The sequence below is a fragment of the Nannobrachium achirus genome (genome assembly GCF_963921795.1).
Source record: "Nannobrachium achirus genome assembly, chromosome: 5".
In the NCBI taxonomy this organism is placed as follows: Eukaryota; Metazoa; Chordata; class Actinopteri; order Myctophiformes; family Myctophidae; genus Nannobrachium; species Nannobrachium achirus.
Window position 1 is genome coordinate 20,396,915 of NC_137814.1, and position 18,219 is coordinate 20,415,133.

General features: G+C 41.6%; 2 protein-coding genes across 2 annotated transcripts; both read right to left on the bottom strand.

Annotated features, from left to right (window-relative positions):
- Positions 1–2,415: 2,415 nt before the first annotated feature.
- On the bottom strand, positions 2,416–7,634 carry LOC308284884 (uncharacterized protein; the record flags this gene model as incomplete). Its single annotated transcript, XM_080725608.1, has 5 exons — positions 2,416–4,809; positions 5,219–5,348; positions 5,449–5,559; positions 5,763–5,858; positions 7,569–7,634. 5 exons carry the CDS (start codon positions 7,632–7,634, stop codon positions 2,930–2,932), a joined length of 2,283 nt encoding a protein of 760 aa, XP_080581734.1. The 3' UTR covers positions 2,416–2,929.
- A 2,452-nt stretch (positions 7,635–10,086) lies between these two features.
- On the bottom strand, positions 10,087–18,008 carry LOC308284754 (uncharacterized protein). The gene is made up of 7 exons (XM_080725484.1): positions 17,879–18,008; positions 16,676–16,878; positions 15,703–15,795; positions 14,722–14,814; positions 13,533–13,643; positions 13,292–13,421; positions 10,087–12,083 (listed from the first exon to the last, which is right to left on the bottom strand). The coding sequence occupies exons 1-7, from the start codon at positions 17,880–17,882 to the stop codon at positions 10,675–10,677; spliced, it is 2,043 nt and encodes a 680-aa protein (XP_080581610.1). The 5' UTR covers positions 17,883–18,008; the 3' UTR covers positions 10,087–10,674.
- Between the last annotated feature and the right edge of the window lie 211 nt (positions 18,009–18,219).

The following is an 18,219-nucleotide window of genomic DNA, read 5'->3' on the forward strand; positions in this document are numbered from 1 at the left end:
GACTACAAATCACACCAGATCCGTCAATATGTATTGTAAAAATTGTAAAAATCCTGTCAGTCCGTATCTTCCCAACCTTTCACTCCTATTCAGTTGTAAAGTGTGGTGGTGCTATGGCTGACTGCTATCTCCAATAGCCAGTGGCATGTCAACAACACACCTCATTTAATCCATGCAAGCATTTTTTGATGTGAACTGATTGGGCATGAGAGTCAAGAAGACTATATTCATTCGTAAAATTATGATGAATGAGAACAAAAAAGAAAAGAAAACCCACAAGAAGTGAGATGAGAGATTGGTGAAATAAGAGAGGAATTACACTGAAACCCTCTGAACCTCTTTTTGTCCCTATTCCAGGCAGTCTGAGGCAGAACATTAAAACCAGCACAGCAGAGCACACAGATGGAGCAGATTATTCTCAGATTGCATGATGTTATGTTACGTTATCCAGTCCATTAGTCTATGGGGTCCTGGGTAATAAAATATGTATAGGCAAGGGTACTGTGGGAGGTGGGGTACAGGTCAGAATTTACTGTCAAAGCAACTGTACCACACAAATGCAGTGTAGTTTTAATGTTATCGTTATATTTTGTTGTATATGACATGCAGTCATTTGCTGAAAATAGCAGCTCTACAAACATACAAAGCATCACAGAGGCAAATTTGAGAGCTTGTAGATATGCTATGTTCACCGCACAACACAAGTATAAATGTGCTTTTTGGCCATGTGTTTACCTTGACAAAACATGAGGAAATGGCAGCCAGATTAAAATGCCAAAGAGCCCCATCTGAATTAAGTTAATGACAGGAAATGGGTCTAATGAATTTCCTGGGGATTAACAGGCCCTCATCAGTTGGGTCTTATACTCTTTGACCTCTTCTCTGCTCAATCCTACATTTGCTGACACATCTGGATCTTTCAATGAGTATCTTTCAGTCTGTATTGTACTGAAAAGGTGTCAAGAGGGATAAGGGACCTCCATGGCCAAGCAAAGCTCACCTCTGCTCTGCTCTGCTCAAGATTCCCTCAACCAGCCCCTAGGGCTGCTTCTAATTAGGCACGCAAGATCAAGTTAGATAAAAGATACTGGTCACTTACCGCCACCTAGTGGACATTTACAAACTTACCACTGTGCTGCCTCACCTGCATCCTTCCATTACCCAATAATAATTGGCTCATCCTGGCTGGTTGAGCCAATTATTTATTTACTATTGCGTCTTTCTTGAATGTGTAGTAAACCATGTACACAATTCTGTATACTGAGAACATCTGTTGTCACATTTTGTTCCATTTATAGAATCCATACAGATGTCTTCTTTCTACCTGGCAAAATGTAATTTGTATTACTTAAAGTAACACATTAATATTCTCTAGAAAATATCATATTAGCCCATGTATATTATACATAGGCTATGTATCTGTGGTTACACTTATTAGCCATTATCCGCCAGTTCAAGCAGTCAGGCTCTTCGAGTGATATTATGCAGTGGACAGACAAGACCCCAACCGTCATCTCTATTTTGAGTTTGCCCAATAATTTATTTCTAAACAAGAAACTACCTGTACCAAGTTAGTGTCTTTGAACAGTATGTGCAAACTTGCTTAATCAATAAGTATTTTGTTCATTTAAATACTTTCAATCATCATGCACAAAGTATAAACTACACGTTGCCTGACAAAGGCTGTACCTTTATTTTGAAAGCAACACAGCTTGAAAACTATAGAAAATAGACCCACAGGGCTAAACTTTACCAGTCATTGTAATCAACGTGGAACCATTAAACCCTCTCTATTCATGATGTTCTCCTTCTCCTATTTTAGAATATCAGTGATCTTCGAAAAAAAAAATATAACATTTCCATCAATAAAAAAACATATAAACCAAGCCTAATAGGAAAAATTAAGAAATAAGTTAACTTTTTAATAGGGGACTGTTTTTTCTGTTTTCACATGGTCCATAAACCAAAGATTGGTATAAAAAATAACAGGAAAACTATATTCCAGTGATCTCCAAAAAAAGAAAAGAATATGGGTACTGTACATAGGTTTGGCCATTTCAAACAAGATTTAAAATTGTAAATGAATTTATGAATGCGAGACCAGCTGCTTCCATTATAGCATGCCAACATTCCAGGCAGAGAAAGCCTGGCAGTACTGTAGCTTGGATTTCTTTTTGACATAATAACAAGCATTGATGAGGAGTAGGACCAATTATATGAACGTACGGATGTGACCAAAGGGACCAATTCAAAATCATTTTTACACCAACCCTTTGTTTATGGTTCAAATAATCTGAAAATAGGGCCCAGGTTTAAAAAATAAGAATACCCCCCGTCCCACCCCCATCCCTAGAACAGCAATAGCACTGGTTAAGTGAAGATCAAATATTACCATCACGTCTAATGGTAGCCACACTTAAAATTCCATATCCCTTCATACAGTGTTTCGTTTGACTGGTCAACATCAACATGATTCTCAATCACAAACCACATAGATTACATGTAATCAAGAGTGTTCTCCAATCATTTACAGTATATGCTGCTGTCATCCCTCAATAAAAAGGAGTGACAACAAAAGAAAGCTGATGAAATGATCATTCATGTCCCAGACAAAGCAAAGACAATGTCTAACTTTTGTAAAATGAGAGGGTACAGGGCACACCGGTGGATCACTAGAGCGCATATCACATAAATAAGATTTAAGTCCTTCCCAAAGATTGTCCAGGTTTGTATTCGACCCCAGGCTCTTGCAATGTGATCGCCCCTCTCTCTCCTGCCATCCTCGTCTCGGCTCACTGTCTCTAATCTAAATACATATTCAAATTATATAAAGGCAGGTAGGTCCTTCAAAGTGGTGATGTGATCCTTGTAATCACTAGAAATAAATCAAAGTATTTCTGTGACAGACCTATATTTAGACTAGAGTTCATTAGTTCATGTTAGAATGACTTTTTAAGTGCCTTCTCAGGTGATTAAGGCATGTGTAAGTCTTGGGACAGATCTGACAATGGTAGGGTCTCACTCCAGAGTGGTTCAGCATGTGTTGCTTTAGCACGCTACCATCTGAGAAAGCCTTCCCACACTGAGAGCAGATGTAGGGCCTCTCCCCCGTGTGCACGCGCATGTGAACGGTCACTTTGTGCGCCATGGTGAAGCCCTTGCCACACACCCCACATTTGAACGGTCTCTCTCCTGTGTGCGTGAACCGGTGGGTGCGCATTGCACCCATCTGGGAGAAAGCTTTGCCGCAGTCTGGACAAACGTGTGGCTTTTCTCCCGTGTGAACCCTCGTGTGGCTCCTCAGTCCCCCGGCTGTCGAGAAGCACTGTGCGCAGTGTGTGCACTGATAGGGCCGCTCTCCTGTGTGCGTACGCATGTGCTGCTTGAGGTCGTAGCGGTTTCTAAAACCTCTGCCGCAGACGAGACAGTCCTCTGGCCGCTCGTCGTTGTGGCGCAGCTCGTGATTTGACAAGCACTTTTCGGAAAGGAAGCTCTTGCCGCATTCCTGACACTGGTAGGGCTTTTCGTGATCGACCCTCTGGTGGTACTTTAGCTCGCTGATTCCAGGGAAGGTCTCGTCGCAGTACCTGCACCTGAAGCGATGGTTCGGGCTGTAGGGCAGCTGGTGTTCGCTCATCTGGTGGTTCCTCAGCATGTGGGCCATCTTGAAGGTCTTGCCGCAGTGGGAGCACTCGTATTTGGTCAGCAGTTGCATGCACTGATGTCGGACACGTTCGTGTAGCGATCTAAACTGGCAGCCACACTTGGTGCATATATGAGCAGCGTTCTTGCACTTTCTTTTCCTGTGGCCGGACAGGTGAGCTTCCGACCTGAAGGCCTTGCCACACTGCGAGCATTTGTAAGGCTTCACTGCGGTGTGGAACCTCTGATGTTCCAGAAATTCAAATCGATACTTAAAGCTCCTCCCACACTGTAGGCAATTGTGGGTGACTCGTCCGCGTGGATAGACGGCCTTAGCACTGGTTTTCCGGGAGGATAGCGTTGTGGAGGTTGTGCGATGATTGATGCTTTTATGTTTTCTTCCACTTATTAGCTTGACGGTCACGATTTCACCAACCTGCTCGTGGCGCTGTTGGTGTTTAGTCAGACACTTTGAGGAGATAAAGCTCTTCCCACATTGCTTGCAATGGTATGGCTTATCATGATCGATCTGCTGATGGTACTTTAATTCACCAATTCCTGAAAAACCCTCTCCACAATGACTACACTTGAAAAGGCGGCTTTGGACGTGAGTTAGCAGGTGCTCTTTCAGATTGCTTGACTTTTGGAAACTCTTTCCGCAGTGTGTACAGTCATGGCTTCGGCCCCGCTTTGGGCACTGGTGTCTAAATTTTTCCAGCGAAGTCGGAAAACTATTCCCACATTTAATACACAGATAAGCTGCGTTCTTACACTTGCGGAGCCTGTGTCCAGCCAGTAGGGTTGCCGTTCTGAAGGCTCTCCCACACTCGGAGCAGTTGTAAGGCTGCAGACCAGTATGAACTCTTTGGTGCTCAATGAAGACAGAGTGATGCTTGAAGCACTTGTCACACTCCGGACATTTATGCATTCCCAGTTGCCGCCTCCGCCGTGGTGATGATGTGACGACGTTGCTCTTGGGCGATTCAGGAAAGTCAGTTGAGGTCGAGGGAACTTGAGAGTTTGTCGACAGCTCCTCGTCAAACATGACAATTTGTTGAACGTCACCGTTTTCATCGTCGCATGCACCCGGGTGGGAAGCGATGGCCACTTCCAGTGAGGGAGGAAGTGAAAGGGAGGGGACAAGAAGATCTTCAGACTGAAACGGAGCTGTGTGAAAGACCATTGAAGAAAAAAGTAAGTTCTATGTCCTTAATGCGTTATTGGAAATGACACCCGAGCTCCAGGCGGAGCCGCTCGATTGTCCACGACACTGCAAGCGGCGCGCAGGCCAGCGGACCTTGGTCCTGCTCTTCGCCCCCGAGCGCCGCAGGCCGCGCGAGTTACGAAGCCGTGGTGAATGCAATCGTTATATTTATGCCCAGGCCGTAAGGCCTGGGCAAGCCCACGATAAACGCCCTGTCCAAGCGACTACAATGGAGCGCTCCCTAGCTCCGCTTCAGCCAATCAAAAGCTTCGGTGGGCGGGGTTTCCCTGGAGCTCGGGTGTCATTTCCAATCACGCGTCCTTAATGCCACCAGTGGCAACATAATATTGCCATGTACTGTATCTATCTTACCAACTGTGCTCTTGGCGAGTTTCCCATGGCACTGTTTGCTCTGAAGAAGAAATTTTAGGTCATCTCCATTGGAGACACACTGCATGTACTCCTCTAGAACAGAGGGGGCAGCACTGATCCACGATGCAGTCTATGCATGAGAAGGGCACAAAAAATAAAATAAAAAATAAAATAAAGAAATGTCTCACAAAGTTGTATTTCTTTCTGTACTACTGTAATGATTTTTATACCTGTTTGAAGTCTGGTACTGGCAGCAGCTCCTCCAGTCTGGTGAAGAATTCGCAGACCAGTGTCTCCAGTGCTGTATCAAAGTCAGGGCCATACTCCACAGGAAACACATTCTGCCAGAGAGAAGACAATATTAAGAATCCTGTTTGACAGGGCTTTATCATAAAGATGAGGTCTAAACTATAAATGGATGTTGTCATCTGTAATTCATGGATATACTGTAAATAATTCACGGAACTCATTGGAAAATGACTAATTAAAACTCCATAATTAGCCACTGAACCGCTTATATCGAGCTGAACAAGCTGCATTTCACCTTGAGAAAATGTTCCCGTCCGTCTGTGTCTTCAATGAGGCCTTGGACCAGCTTCATGAAGTTGGCTTCAGGTGCATCAATAACGGTATCAGTTGTCTGGATCACAAGATAGAAATCACATTCAGAGAGCAGTATGTAAGGATGGGACGATATGAAATATAATCGTTTACACTGGGATCAATTCAACTTTTATTTGCCGGGCTGCATATCCGGTACCTTTTAAACCCTCTATTAGTAGAAAGTAATATACGTACTTGATACATACTTGATCGTCTTTTTTTCACTCTCTACTAAATCTCTTTGCCAAAAAATTGCCGATCTACAAGCTCACAACGCGTCACAAGTTGTGAGCTTGTAGATCTGCTATTTTTTAGCAAAACTATCCACGATAATGGATATTGGGGATATTTTGATTATCGCGATAATCAGGCCTGGAATTTCGTCATTTTGAGGTCAAGGCCACTTGGCCTTTGGTGTTGTCCATTTTTTGAGGGCACACAGGCCAAATGCCAGGGCAGGAAGGCCATCAAATAAAACAAGATTTTAGTACATTGAAAGAATTTGTTGAATTTGAGTGTTAGGGATGATAACCTAATTTGCAGTGAAATAGATAAATGATGGTATTTACGATCTGATCCATGCTCAGCCCTGCACCAATCAAAGTCACTGGATTGGTTTAAAGATGGGGACTCTGGGGAGTTAAGATTTCAGAATCTCAACAAAAGACACTGGCATTTACATGACAAGAAAGAGACACCGGTGTCTACTGTCTGTCTACAGTATATTGACAAGAAAGAGACAGAGAGGAGAAAGTGGTACTGTCAGCTGGGGCATTAAGGCCACTGTGGCCTCAGGCCCTCAGGTCATGCCATTGGTTTGAGGGGCACAAGGCCAGCGGCCATGGCCTTCACATGAAATTCCTGCCCTGGCGATAATATAGTAAATCGCTATTTCTTTGGACACAATAAGCGTGACATAAAATGTTCATATCGTCCCATCCCTAGCAGTATGACAGTAAAATGTAAGAAACCAGGTAATGTCACTTACCTCTTCTATACAAGATGATCGGATTCTGTCAAGGTGAGTCTCAACAGCCTTAAGATCTTCAGGGTGCTCAGAACGTAGTAGCTCAAGAGTCGTCTAGGAGTAATTACACCAGTTACTATTAATACTAAATTACCATCACATTCTTCCTCCATTTCACATTTACTAAACAGTTGTGTTAGTTTCAAGCTTTGATGGCCAACAACTGCTGAAAATGTAAAGGAGTAACATTGAATTATGGGAGTGATAACACAGCTGCCTTCAATTGCTGTGAAGTTAAAGCTCCAGTTACTGTAATGCAATCTCACAATCTTTAAAAAAAAAAAAGAAACAAGAAGCAACAAGAAGTCAAGTGGCTTATTAAAACGTTCATATTTTCCATAACAAAGTAAAATATAGATAGATTGTTAATCTTGACAACGCTGTGTTCTGTAATTACTTTGAAAGATCTGTAACTCTTGTTAAAGAGAACAGGGGAGGTTGGAAAGCAATGTCAAGTGTCAAATTAACTGTCTAGTCGATCAGATCAGTGGTTTTCCAGAATCTACCAGATCCGAACGGCCAGGCGTTCTGGATGTCTGCCATGCCCCGAATGGTCGGAACAAGTTAAAAAATACCACCAAAATCGGAGTGACAAGATTTTCACTTGACAATAACACAAGACTGAGCATCAGCAATTCAAATACTTACTCTCGCTCTCAGTCCCAAAGAGAGTAATCTCCCCTCTCTTTTGCTCATAAGTTCAGGCACAGCATCAGTTACCATGGACACAAACTCCTCAAGCTTCCCATAATGCTTTATGTTCCTCTGACGTACCACCTCCCACATCACTGCTGACATCAGTCGGAGTGGTGGAACCAGGAGCCCCAGGGAAGATAAAGGAAGACTGAACTCTGTGGAAAGATTTGGTTTGCATACAATTAATTCATCAGACAATGTGACAAACTGTGTCTGTTGCAATCACTACTAAGTTACTTGTACACGGTACCACTAGCATGGAAACTAGACAAATCTTTAGAGCTAATTTATTTTGCACAGACTAAAGCACATTTTGCATTAGTCTGGTGATGCCAGGTTACTATTACTTGTCTAGGGTTCCATCTCTAAACCAGTTTGATTTGTAGTGTGAATTTGGGTGGCGTTAAAAGGATCTCTGGCAAATAAGATATATGCCTTAAAGGCCCTTAATATATGCTAATCATCCTCTATAATTAGGTTATAGGCGGTATGTGTAAAGTAGCTATATCCAGTGGTGTAAAGTAACTAATTACATTTACTTAAAGGGGTACTGTCACCTAAAGGGGTTGAGGGGCAGATTACACTGTGACATGAGCTTCTCTGAAAACGGTCTGAAACAGTCTGAAGCTCATGTCACAGTGTAATCTGCCCCTCGCCCCCCAACAGCAGCTGACCAGTACAGTAAGTAGTCATACAGTCAGGCTGTACAGACAATTAATTTGATTGGCTTATAATTGCACATCCCCACAATGACATCATACAAATATTAACTTGGCAGGCCCTTTAAGTACTGTACTTAAGTACAATTGTTAGGTATTTTTTTTACTTTACTTGAGTATAATTTCCAATTTTTACCACTACTTTTATTGTACTTTTACTCCACTACAATTATTTGAAAACTTAGTTAGCCTACTATTACTTTGTAGGTTGATTATTAGTATCACAAAACATGCATGAACCACGTTTTCTACATTTCGACCATTTGAATTATTTTTTTCCACAAAATATTTTTATACATTTGGAAACTTGAAATGGGACATTCTGCATAATGAGTAGCCTACTTGTAGCACTTTAACTACATTTTGATGCCAATACTTTTGTACTTTTACTCAAGTAAGTAAATGTAGAATGCCATACTTTTACTTGTAACAGTATTTCTACATTGTAGTATTGATACTTTTACTTGAGTAAAACATGTGAATAGCTACTTTTTCCAGTCCACCACTGCGTAGCTCTATCTAACACGTTAGCACATGATCCATTCCAAGCATGGCTGTGGAACCACACCACAGCAGAACCGTTCTTTTCTTCACTCTACAATACAATGTTCGTTCCAGGGATTAGTCCAGGCCTGTCCTCCCGCTGATCGCCATTAGCTTATGCTAGCCTGCTAGCCACACCGACGCATCCAAAAAGAACCGTTTAGCCAAGGTCGGCTAAATTAAAATACATACCCATCTCGTTCATTTTCTGTTTCCTCCGATCGCGGTTGCGAGAGCAGCGGAATGAAATCAGAAAGAGAAACGCTTCATTGTAGTAGTTGAAGGATGAGCTAGCACTAGACAAGGCTTCAGGCGCCAACTTCTTCCTGAAACATATTGTTCAGTGGGCAGTGTTCCCCGAGACCAGGCTACGTTCGTCACAGGGGTGGGTTCGTTTTGCGTTACAGGGCTGCCCGCCCGGCTTGAAGGAATTATAGTTCACCCCAAAATTGTCGTCACATTAAAGGAGTAGTTCACCCACAAAATGACTTTCTTTCTATTGATTACTCATGCCATGGAGACTTGAGTTCAATAATATATATATATATTTGTCGCATTCCTAAAACAATAATTTGATTTACCCCCATTGCATTTGGGTCCCCATCCGGAATCAATGGGGGTAAATCTACTATAATCAATCAATGTTTTGTCTTAGGAAGATGACAAATACAAGTATACAACATTGTATTATTTAACTCTTAGGAAGATGACAAATACAACAATGTATTATTGAACTCAAGTCTCCATGGCGTGAGTAATCAATAGAAAAAAAAAGTCATTTTGGGGGTGAACTACTCCTTTAAGTTGAGCACCAAGCATGATTGTACAGCTTTTCACATCATTATAAATCCTAAAATATTCTCAATTATATATACATATGATATTATGCCTCTCCTCTAGATTAAAACTCCCATTAGCAGGCTGTGCTACTTATTAGTTTAGTTCTTCTCACATATGACATGTTATTTAGAATTTTAGATACATGCTGTTTACTTTTTCACAGATGCCTTTTTTCTAGATTTGATGTTTAATGTCCTTAGCACACCATTTACATGACCACATACACATTGTTGGGTTCATGGCACTTATCTTGCAGGGTGCTCTGGCTAACATTGCTAAATGCCTGAATTGTAGACTGAATAGAATAGATGGAATCAATATAGATAGGTAAAAAATCAAATCCAATTCTATACTGGTTAAAAAAGCGAATACTTCTTTCAATGGATGAAGTAGTGCTATATACAATTTACTAATATTTACAGAATAGACAGAAGCATGTGGCCAAGTAGTTTAAAATTGTATTTTGACTGGCAAGTTTATGGCTGAACATAATGTAAATGCTATAACAGGTGGCATATGAATGGCCTGACAAGTGCACTTCAAGCTTTTTCAAACCTTCATCTTAAAGAATTAATGTATCAAAAGGCAGTCAAATCAAACACAAAGTGATTAAAGATGCACTTGACTTAGAGTGCAAACCATGCCCGTCCTGCACCAATACCTTGTTCTTTCTCCTTTACTGGGAATTGAGAGATTATGCAATTTTGAGTTTGACCTTGATGGCACAAAAGTGAACATCTACCGATCATTTCCACAAAGTTTTGTGAATGTCCCTCATGTCCGCTCTTCATTTATTTTGTGCACACATGACACTATCAATTACAACACCCTGCCATGCATGTACGCAGACAGGGTCATCTTTGTCACACTTCTGAGATGTAAAGACCATTGGAGAAGTAACAGTAATGTAGAAGTTAATAGAGCCTTCACATTATTAGCGGAACATTGCCGATACACCTATAATACATCAGGAACATCACACCCATGGTAATGGTTTATGCTCACAGTACATGGGAATAGATGGACCTTTATTGAATCTCAGCAATGGCAGTGTATGTCGTTAGCACCTGTGTGGAACCAAGTGAATCCGAGTTAGGTCTATGGGTTTTCGAGTGCCTCTTTAGGTGATTGAGGCATGTATATGTCTTTGCGCATAGTTGACAAGCATAGGGTCTCACCCCCGAGTGATTGAGTGTATGTTTTTTCAATTCGCCGCCACGGGAAAATCCCTTCCCACATTCCGTGCACACGTATGGCCGTTCCCCCGTGTGGACACGCATGTGAAGTGTTAGTTTACTTGCCATGGTGAAGCCTTTGGCACACACAGAACATTTGTAAGGCTTTTCCCCCGTGTGGGTGCGTCTGTGGATCTGCAGCTCACCGGCCGAGACAAAAGCCTTGCCGCAGTCGGAGCACATATAGGGTTTCACCCCTGTGTGTGTCCTTATGTGAATGTTCAGATTTCCCGACACAGAGAAACGTTTTCCACAGTGGGTGCACTCAAACGGCCGCTCGCCCGTATGACTGCGCATGTGAAGGTTCAGATCGTGTTTGTTCTTAAATCCTTTCCCACAGTGAGCACAGATCTGAGTTCTCTGCTGGTTGTGACGCAATTCGTGAGCTGCCAGACACGCACTAGAACTGAAGAATTTCCCACATTGCATGCACTGGTTGGACTGTTCCACGGGATGAATCTTCTGGTGGCTCTTAAGTTCACTCATGCTGGGGTAGGCTTCCCCGCACTGTTTGCACTTGAAAATACGGTCTTTGGTATGAGTGAGTTGGTGCTTTCCCAGCAAGTACATTTTCTTGAAGCTTTTCCCACACTGGGGACAGTCAAACCTTTGGACCTGTTGAGGGCACTGGTGTCTAAACTTTTCCTGTATGGATTCAAAGCTGTTACCGCATTTGTTGCAAATATATGACGCTTTTGTGCACTGCATGCGCCTGTGAGTGGACAAGTCTGAGGTTCTCCTGAACGCTTTTCCACACTGGGAGCACTTGTACGGGTTTTCCCCTGTGTGAAGCCTCTGATGCTCGAGAAGCTCATAACGGTAAATGTAACATTTCCCACACTGAGGGCATTTGTGGGCGACCCGTTGCCGTGGGGTCCCCATCACAGAGGTAGAGGATGTGGAAACTTCAAATGAGGTTGAAGGAGCCTGGGTGCTAGCTGAGGATTTGTTGTTACACACCACTATGTCTAATTCACCTTTTATCCGTTTGTCCTCTGTCTGGCCTGTAACATCACTTTCCAGTGTCTGTGTTTCCTTGTTAGGTGGCCATGCGCCATCCTGTAACTCCAAGCATGTGCCCTCACAGTGAAGAGAGGATTCTGGTTCACTGTCGCAGGTAGTCTGGAAGGATGTATGGGTCTCACTCAATGAGGGAAGTTGAGATAATGAGGTGAAGAGTCGATCTTCTGATGGACAAGATACTATCACAACAACACACACACACACACACACACACACACACACACACACACACACACACACACACACACACACACACACACACACACACACACACACACACACACACACACACACACACACACACACACACACACACACACACACACACACACACACACAAACTATAAATTAAGATATAGCAAATACAACACAACTCCTTAAATAAATCAGTATGTTAAAGGTGGAACAGATTAAAATGCTGACGCTAGCACTTCACTCTCCTTGTAGCCCTTCTTGATGCTAGTTTACTATGCAGATACTGTATATCCTGTTTACTTGTTTTCTTCTTTTGTTTCTTAGATTTGTATTTTCTCAACCACACATTTTAAGCATGCGATTTAGATCAATTTAGATTGTGTTAGGTTCATTGTTTATCCGGCATCCAAGCGAAGAGCTCATGCTTATTCTGGTTATTTCGATTTCGCACTTGTAAGTCACCCTGGATAAATCTGTAGCCGAAACAAGTCAGAGCTCTTTCTTATCTGTTCCACCATCAGATATGTGATTTTTGATACATGACACGTGCAGCGCACACCAGTATGGGGTGTTTCCCTGAAGTTCTGAACCGCCTTCACTGAAATGTGTGTGTGCCAATCCATGCTTCATTTTATATAAGTATCTTCTGAAGTTCTGTTGTATTCTATTGCTAGTCTGGCCAATTCAAATACTCATATCTTGAAATTATAACAGCGTTTTAGTTTGGAGATCACTAGCGTTTTGACGACTTTGTCATTCACACTGCTGCCATCACTACACCCCTGACCCCACCTTTATTATTATTATTTTTGTTGCGGATCTGCAGTGATCTCAGAAATAGCCCCTCAAGACTGAAATCAGTCCCCAGGACTGAGAACTTTAACCCCTGAGCTCAGGCGTTTAATACGCCAAATCGATTTGGATCCCAGGCGTTTAAAAGAACCAGCTGGCAATACAACATTTATTTGCGTTTATTTGAATGGCGTTTCAGTGCCATGGTTATACTTTTCTTTGTTTATTTAGTCTTCACTGTTTCTTGTCAATCAACAAATCCCCACTATAGAGCACCTTAGTTTTTTGCACCAAAATGCTCTTCTCTCTACATTTGTAGTCTTATGATTTGAATGTTATGATATATTTACACATACAACTCAGGTCTCAAACATATATATACAGTACATAACATACATACTTATCTCTGTCTTGGACAGCTTTCCAATGCACTTCTTGCTATTGAGCAGCGTTTTGAGGTCAGTCACTTTGGATACACACTGCACATACTCTTCTAGCACAGTAGGAGTCTCACTGATCCACAGTGCAGTCTTTAAAAAACAAAGTAAACATTAAACTTGAATGAAGTACTGTACACTACAGTTTGTCTCTGAAAATAACAGTGAGGTCACCTTATTCAGCAATGAGTCTAGTCTGTATACCTGTTTGAAGTCTGGTACTGGCAGCAGCTCCTCCAGTCTGGTGAAGAAGGCACAGACCACAGTCTCCAGCGCTGCATCAAAGTCAGAACCATACTCCACAGGAAGCACATTCTGTCAAACAGAAACAATGAATTGAAAAAGTGCTAGCCTGGAGGTCCATCCCGATTTGTTGCTACCAGGGTTGCAACTATTGATTATTTTCATTGCGATTATTCTAACGATTACTTTTCATATTTTAATTTGTTATATACATCAACGAATCAAATCATCACACAACAGCGTTGTGGAAACTTTATGAAAATAGTCTAGGCTCGCATCGTGAGACGTTGTGAGCTTGTAGGTCGGCTATGACGACATGAAATATTTTGTTTATAATGGCATGCCCAAAATAAGGATAGATAATCTAATCAGGTTTTTGTGAACACCCTGAACAGATTTTCATCTAGATATTTGATCATGTAAATGTTATCAGGTTATCATGTATTTATTTTTAATAATTCTTTATTGTATTTAATTTTTTCCATTTTCCCAATGAATTATTAAAAAAAGAAAAAAAGTTATCGAAAAAACACGGCCAGCTCACATATTAGGAGAGTATTATGAGTCACCAGAAACAATAATGAGTGTTTTTGAATCTATCTATCTATCTATCTATCTATCTATCTATCTATCTATCTATCTATCTATCAAGGTTAAAAGTGAGTTTTAAGTTACAATGGGTGTGTATGGGGAGGGACCCTGGACGGGGAGGGCCCATGACATTTACATCACATATCTAAATACTGAACCAAGCAAATTAAATACTGTTCAGGGTGTTCATTAAAGCCTGATTAGACGATAACATTACCAAACTATTTTTCTTTTAAAGTGAAATATCCCTTTAATTAGAATATAGATGATTATTATTCATAATCCATTATATAAATTAGTTCAATTAACTGTTGCTCACCTAGTTGCTACTGTCCCAATTAAAAGGTCAAGGGGTGTCATTTTGCATCTGAATCCCCAGGCAAAAATATTACTGGCTTAATGCACATCATATCAACCTATATTGCTGGCTTAATGCACATCATATCAACCTAACCGCTAGTATGATTCAGAAGTACTGTATGTGTAGCATCTTTTCAATTGCTACATCATTCTTCCTCTTTATCCCAAAGGATAAAGTTAGAACTAAACACAGTTTTACCTTCAGGAAATGTTCCCTCCCATCTGGGTCTTCTATAAGGTTCTTAACAAACCTCAGGAAGTTATGCTCCAGAGTTTCATTTCCCGTTTCAACCTGTATAGTGAAAAGTACATCTCACAAGCCGATCACTTACAACAAAGCACCATTTGAAAACCAAGACTGGCAACTAGCGCTGGGCGAAATGACTTGAAATATTACGATCATTTCAAATTTTTGCCTCAATAATGATTAACAATTATTAAAAAATCAAACCTCGGTTCGAAGTGGAGCGGTGAATCTGTGTGTGTGTGTGTGTGTGTGTGTGTGTGTGTATGTATGTGTGTGTGTGTGTGTGTGTGTGTGTGTGTGTGTGTGTGTGTGTGTGTGTGTGTGTGTGTGTGTGTGTGTGTGTGTGTGGTGTGTGTGTGTGTGCGCGTGTGTGTTTGTGCCTGCACAACAGCGCCCCTCCTTTAACTTGTGTGGCCACTCAAGGTATTGCCAGGCTACAGACATACCCAGCCAGCCAGCCAGCCAGCCAGCCAGCCACATAGCCAGCCAGCCAGCCACAGACATACCTGTCTATTGGGAGTGCTTTCACCGCTCCAAAAATAAAGTGAAAATAGCATTGTGAGATTCGCTAGATAAGCAACATACCATTGTACAATGAGGGCTAATAAGTACAAAATAAAAAATCAAACCTTGGTTCGAAGTGGAGCAGTGAATCTGTGTGTGTGTGTGTGTGTGTGTGTGTGTGTGTGTGTGTGTGTGTGTGTGTGTGTGTGTGTGTGTGTGTGCGCGTGTGTGTGCCTGCACAACAGCGCCCATCCTTTAACTTGTGTGGCCACTCAAGGTATTGCCAGGCTACAGACATACCCAGCCAGCCAGCCAGCCAGCCAGCCAGCCAGCCAGCCACATAGCCAGCCAGCCACAGACATACCTGTCTATTGGGAGCGCTTTCACCACTCCAAAAATAAATCGGCCATACAGGCAAGTATCACACACCTGTTTAGAGCATGATTGCTGCAGTCTGTCTAGGTACGTTTCAACACTCCTGACATCCTCCGGGTGTTCTGAACATAACAGCTGCAAAGTCATCTGGAGTAGGAATGAACCAGTTATAAATTAACACGAATTAATAATGGCTGCCTGCAATACAAATATACCTGCATTGTAAATTAAGATTGGTATGGTAAAGAAATCCCAATAACTCACAAGCAAGTCAAAGTCCTCATCTATACTATAATTTTGCGAATGTCTGAGTGTCTGTCTGTCTGTCTGTCTGTCTGAAACAGCGTTTCTCCTCAGTGGCTGGAGCAATTGATCTGAAATCGCATCACCATTAGCATATGAACACACCTAACATAACTGTGAAGCCCGTTTGTCTTTCACAAATCATATACTGTATATTAGCATTTTTATGGTGTATCTACTATCTATTCTGCATCTAGCATGAGGCACATCTATTCTGCATCTAGCATGAGGCAACATGTTTAACCAGCTCTCTCTCTGTGTGTGTGTGTGTGTGTGTGTGTGTGTGTGTGTGTGTGTGTGTGTGTGTGTGTGTGTGTGTGTGCAGGCAGGCGGGTGTGTGCGCAGGCGGGTGGGCGGGTGGGCGGGCGGGCTGGGGGGGTAGCCATTAAACGAAACGGGTATTTCTTACATTGATGCTCCTACATATTATCATGCAAGCACCAGTTAAAGTTACTTCCATCCCTCATATACTGTATGCACAGTGCACATCCCATAACCCACACACTGCACATCATTTTGGAGCTCATATCTTTGAACGGGTAAGAGCTAGTTATATACATTTAAGCAACCCAACAGCCACCATGGCAAATATAAATTGTAGGACTCAATTAGACTTAATTAGTGAGTCTATAGGCAAGGAATTATAATATATTTAGCTTGTAGGTAAACATGGTGAACATATAACACAGTTCTGCCTGGAAGAAAGAACCACCTCTTACAGTACCTTCGCTCTTAGTCCCAAAATAAGAAGGCTCGTCTGTTTATTGCTTAAAAGCTCGGGAATGGCCTCAGCTACCATGGACACAAACTCCTCAACCTTTTCATAGTGTTTGGTGTTCCTCAGACGAACCACTTCCCACATTGCAGCTGTCATCAACCTCAGAGGTGGAATGAGGAGGTTGAATGGGGACAGGGAAGGGAGCCATTCTGCAAGGGCATTAGGATAGCAATTACATTTTAGATGGGGATGTTATCAACACGTCATCGCGCTGAAGCAATGCACCAACAACCCACGCAATAATCAACCCTCTCACTGCTCACATGAGATATGAGTTCCCATCGTTACATTAACACCGTTACCATACTTTGTTCAATGTCACTACACTTTTTTGAAAGCTGCAAGTTGTATGCATATATCTTTATCATAGTCATGATGAGGATGCAGCTCATTATCAGACCTAGGTACATTCACCCTTCAACTTCTAGTTTATGTCCATAATGACAGGCAACACACAGGTACTGAAAACAGTAGCAATTGTAAAAATATTAGGCCTTTAAATGCCCCCCCCCCCCCCCCCGCCTTTCTTTGTACTATTTTGAAAAATACATTTTTAAATAGTTATTTTACTTTTTTTTTTTTTTTTTTGAAAAATACATTTTTAAATAGCTGATCTATAAGCTCCCAACATGTAGATTCAGATTGGCTATTTGAATATTACAAAATGTCAAAATAGTAAAATAAATAAACACACACACTATAACTGATTTGAGTATGCTTGAACATTTCATTGGTCTTAAGACCATTTTCTAATCTAAAGCATCTTTATTTTGATTTTATTTACATTTTGGGGAGGGGGGAAATGCCCACTCTTCCGAAGTTCCGGGTTACCATGTGATGCTGTTGTTGTAACTTGAGAACACATGCAACGCTAGAAATGACCAATACCAACACAAAAACGGCACAAGTCCAAGCCTCCGTTACTATAAATATTCAATGGCCATGCATGTACTGTAGTCTGTTACTGTAACTATGCTGTTATCTCTCGTGGAAAGATTCCTTCCAATGACATACAGTAGCAAGCAAGTAGCCCTGAATACAGGACTCTCATATACATGAGAGTCCTGTATTCAGGGCTAGCAAGCAAGCTAACTGACAGCAGTAATCATCAGTTTATTTAGAGAATAGAGATCACAAGATTATACATACCCATTGTGTTCCAATGGCAATGAGGAACTCAAATGCTTGGCTGGAGAATGGAAAATGTACTTTAATTGTAATGCCTACCAAAAACTGCAATAATATCACTGTACACTGTATGTAAACAGAGCTGCACAAGTCCACCCATAGTGGTCACTTCCTCTGTCAAATACACCCAGTTCCGCTACAATAACACCAGAAATGACATGCCTGTGCCTTCAAAATAAAAGTATTAAATGGTACTATAACAGGGGCTCTCCTTTGAATAATAAATAATAATACATCTTCAAGAATTCAGTGTACCAAACCTACTAAACCTAAGAACACAAAAACAAATGTACTTCCAGTTG

Coding starts and splice junctions, on each gene's coding strand:
- LOC308284754 (XM_080725484.1), bottom strand. Junction 15,796..16,675: donor TTTTGGGACTAAGAGCGAAG/GTACTGTAAGAG, acceptor TTCCTACTCCAG/ATGACTTTGCAGCTGTTATG. Junction 14,815..15,702: donor AGCAATCATGCTCTAAACAG/GTGTGTGATACT, acceptor TTCACTATACAG/GTTGAAACGGGAAATGAAAC.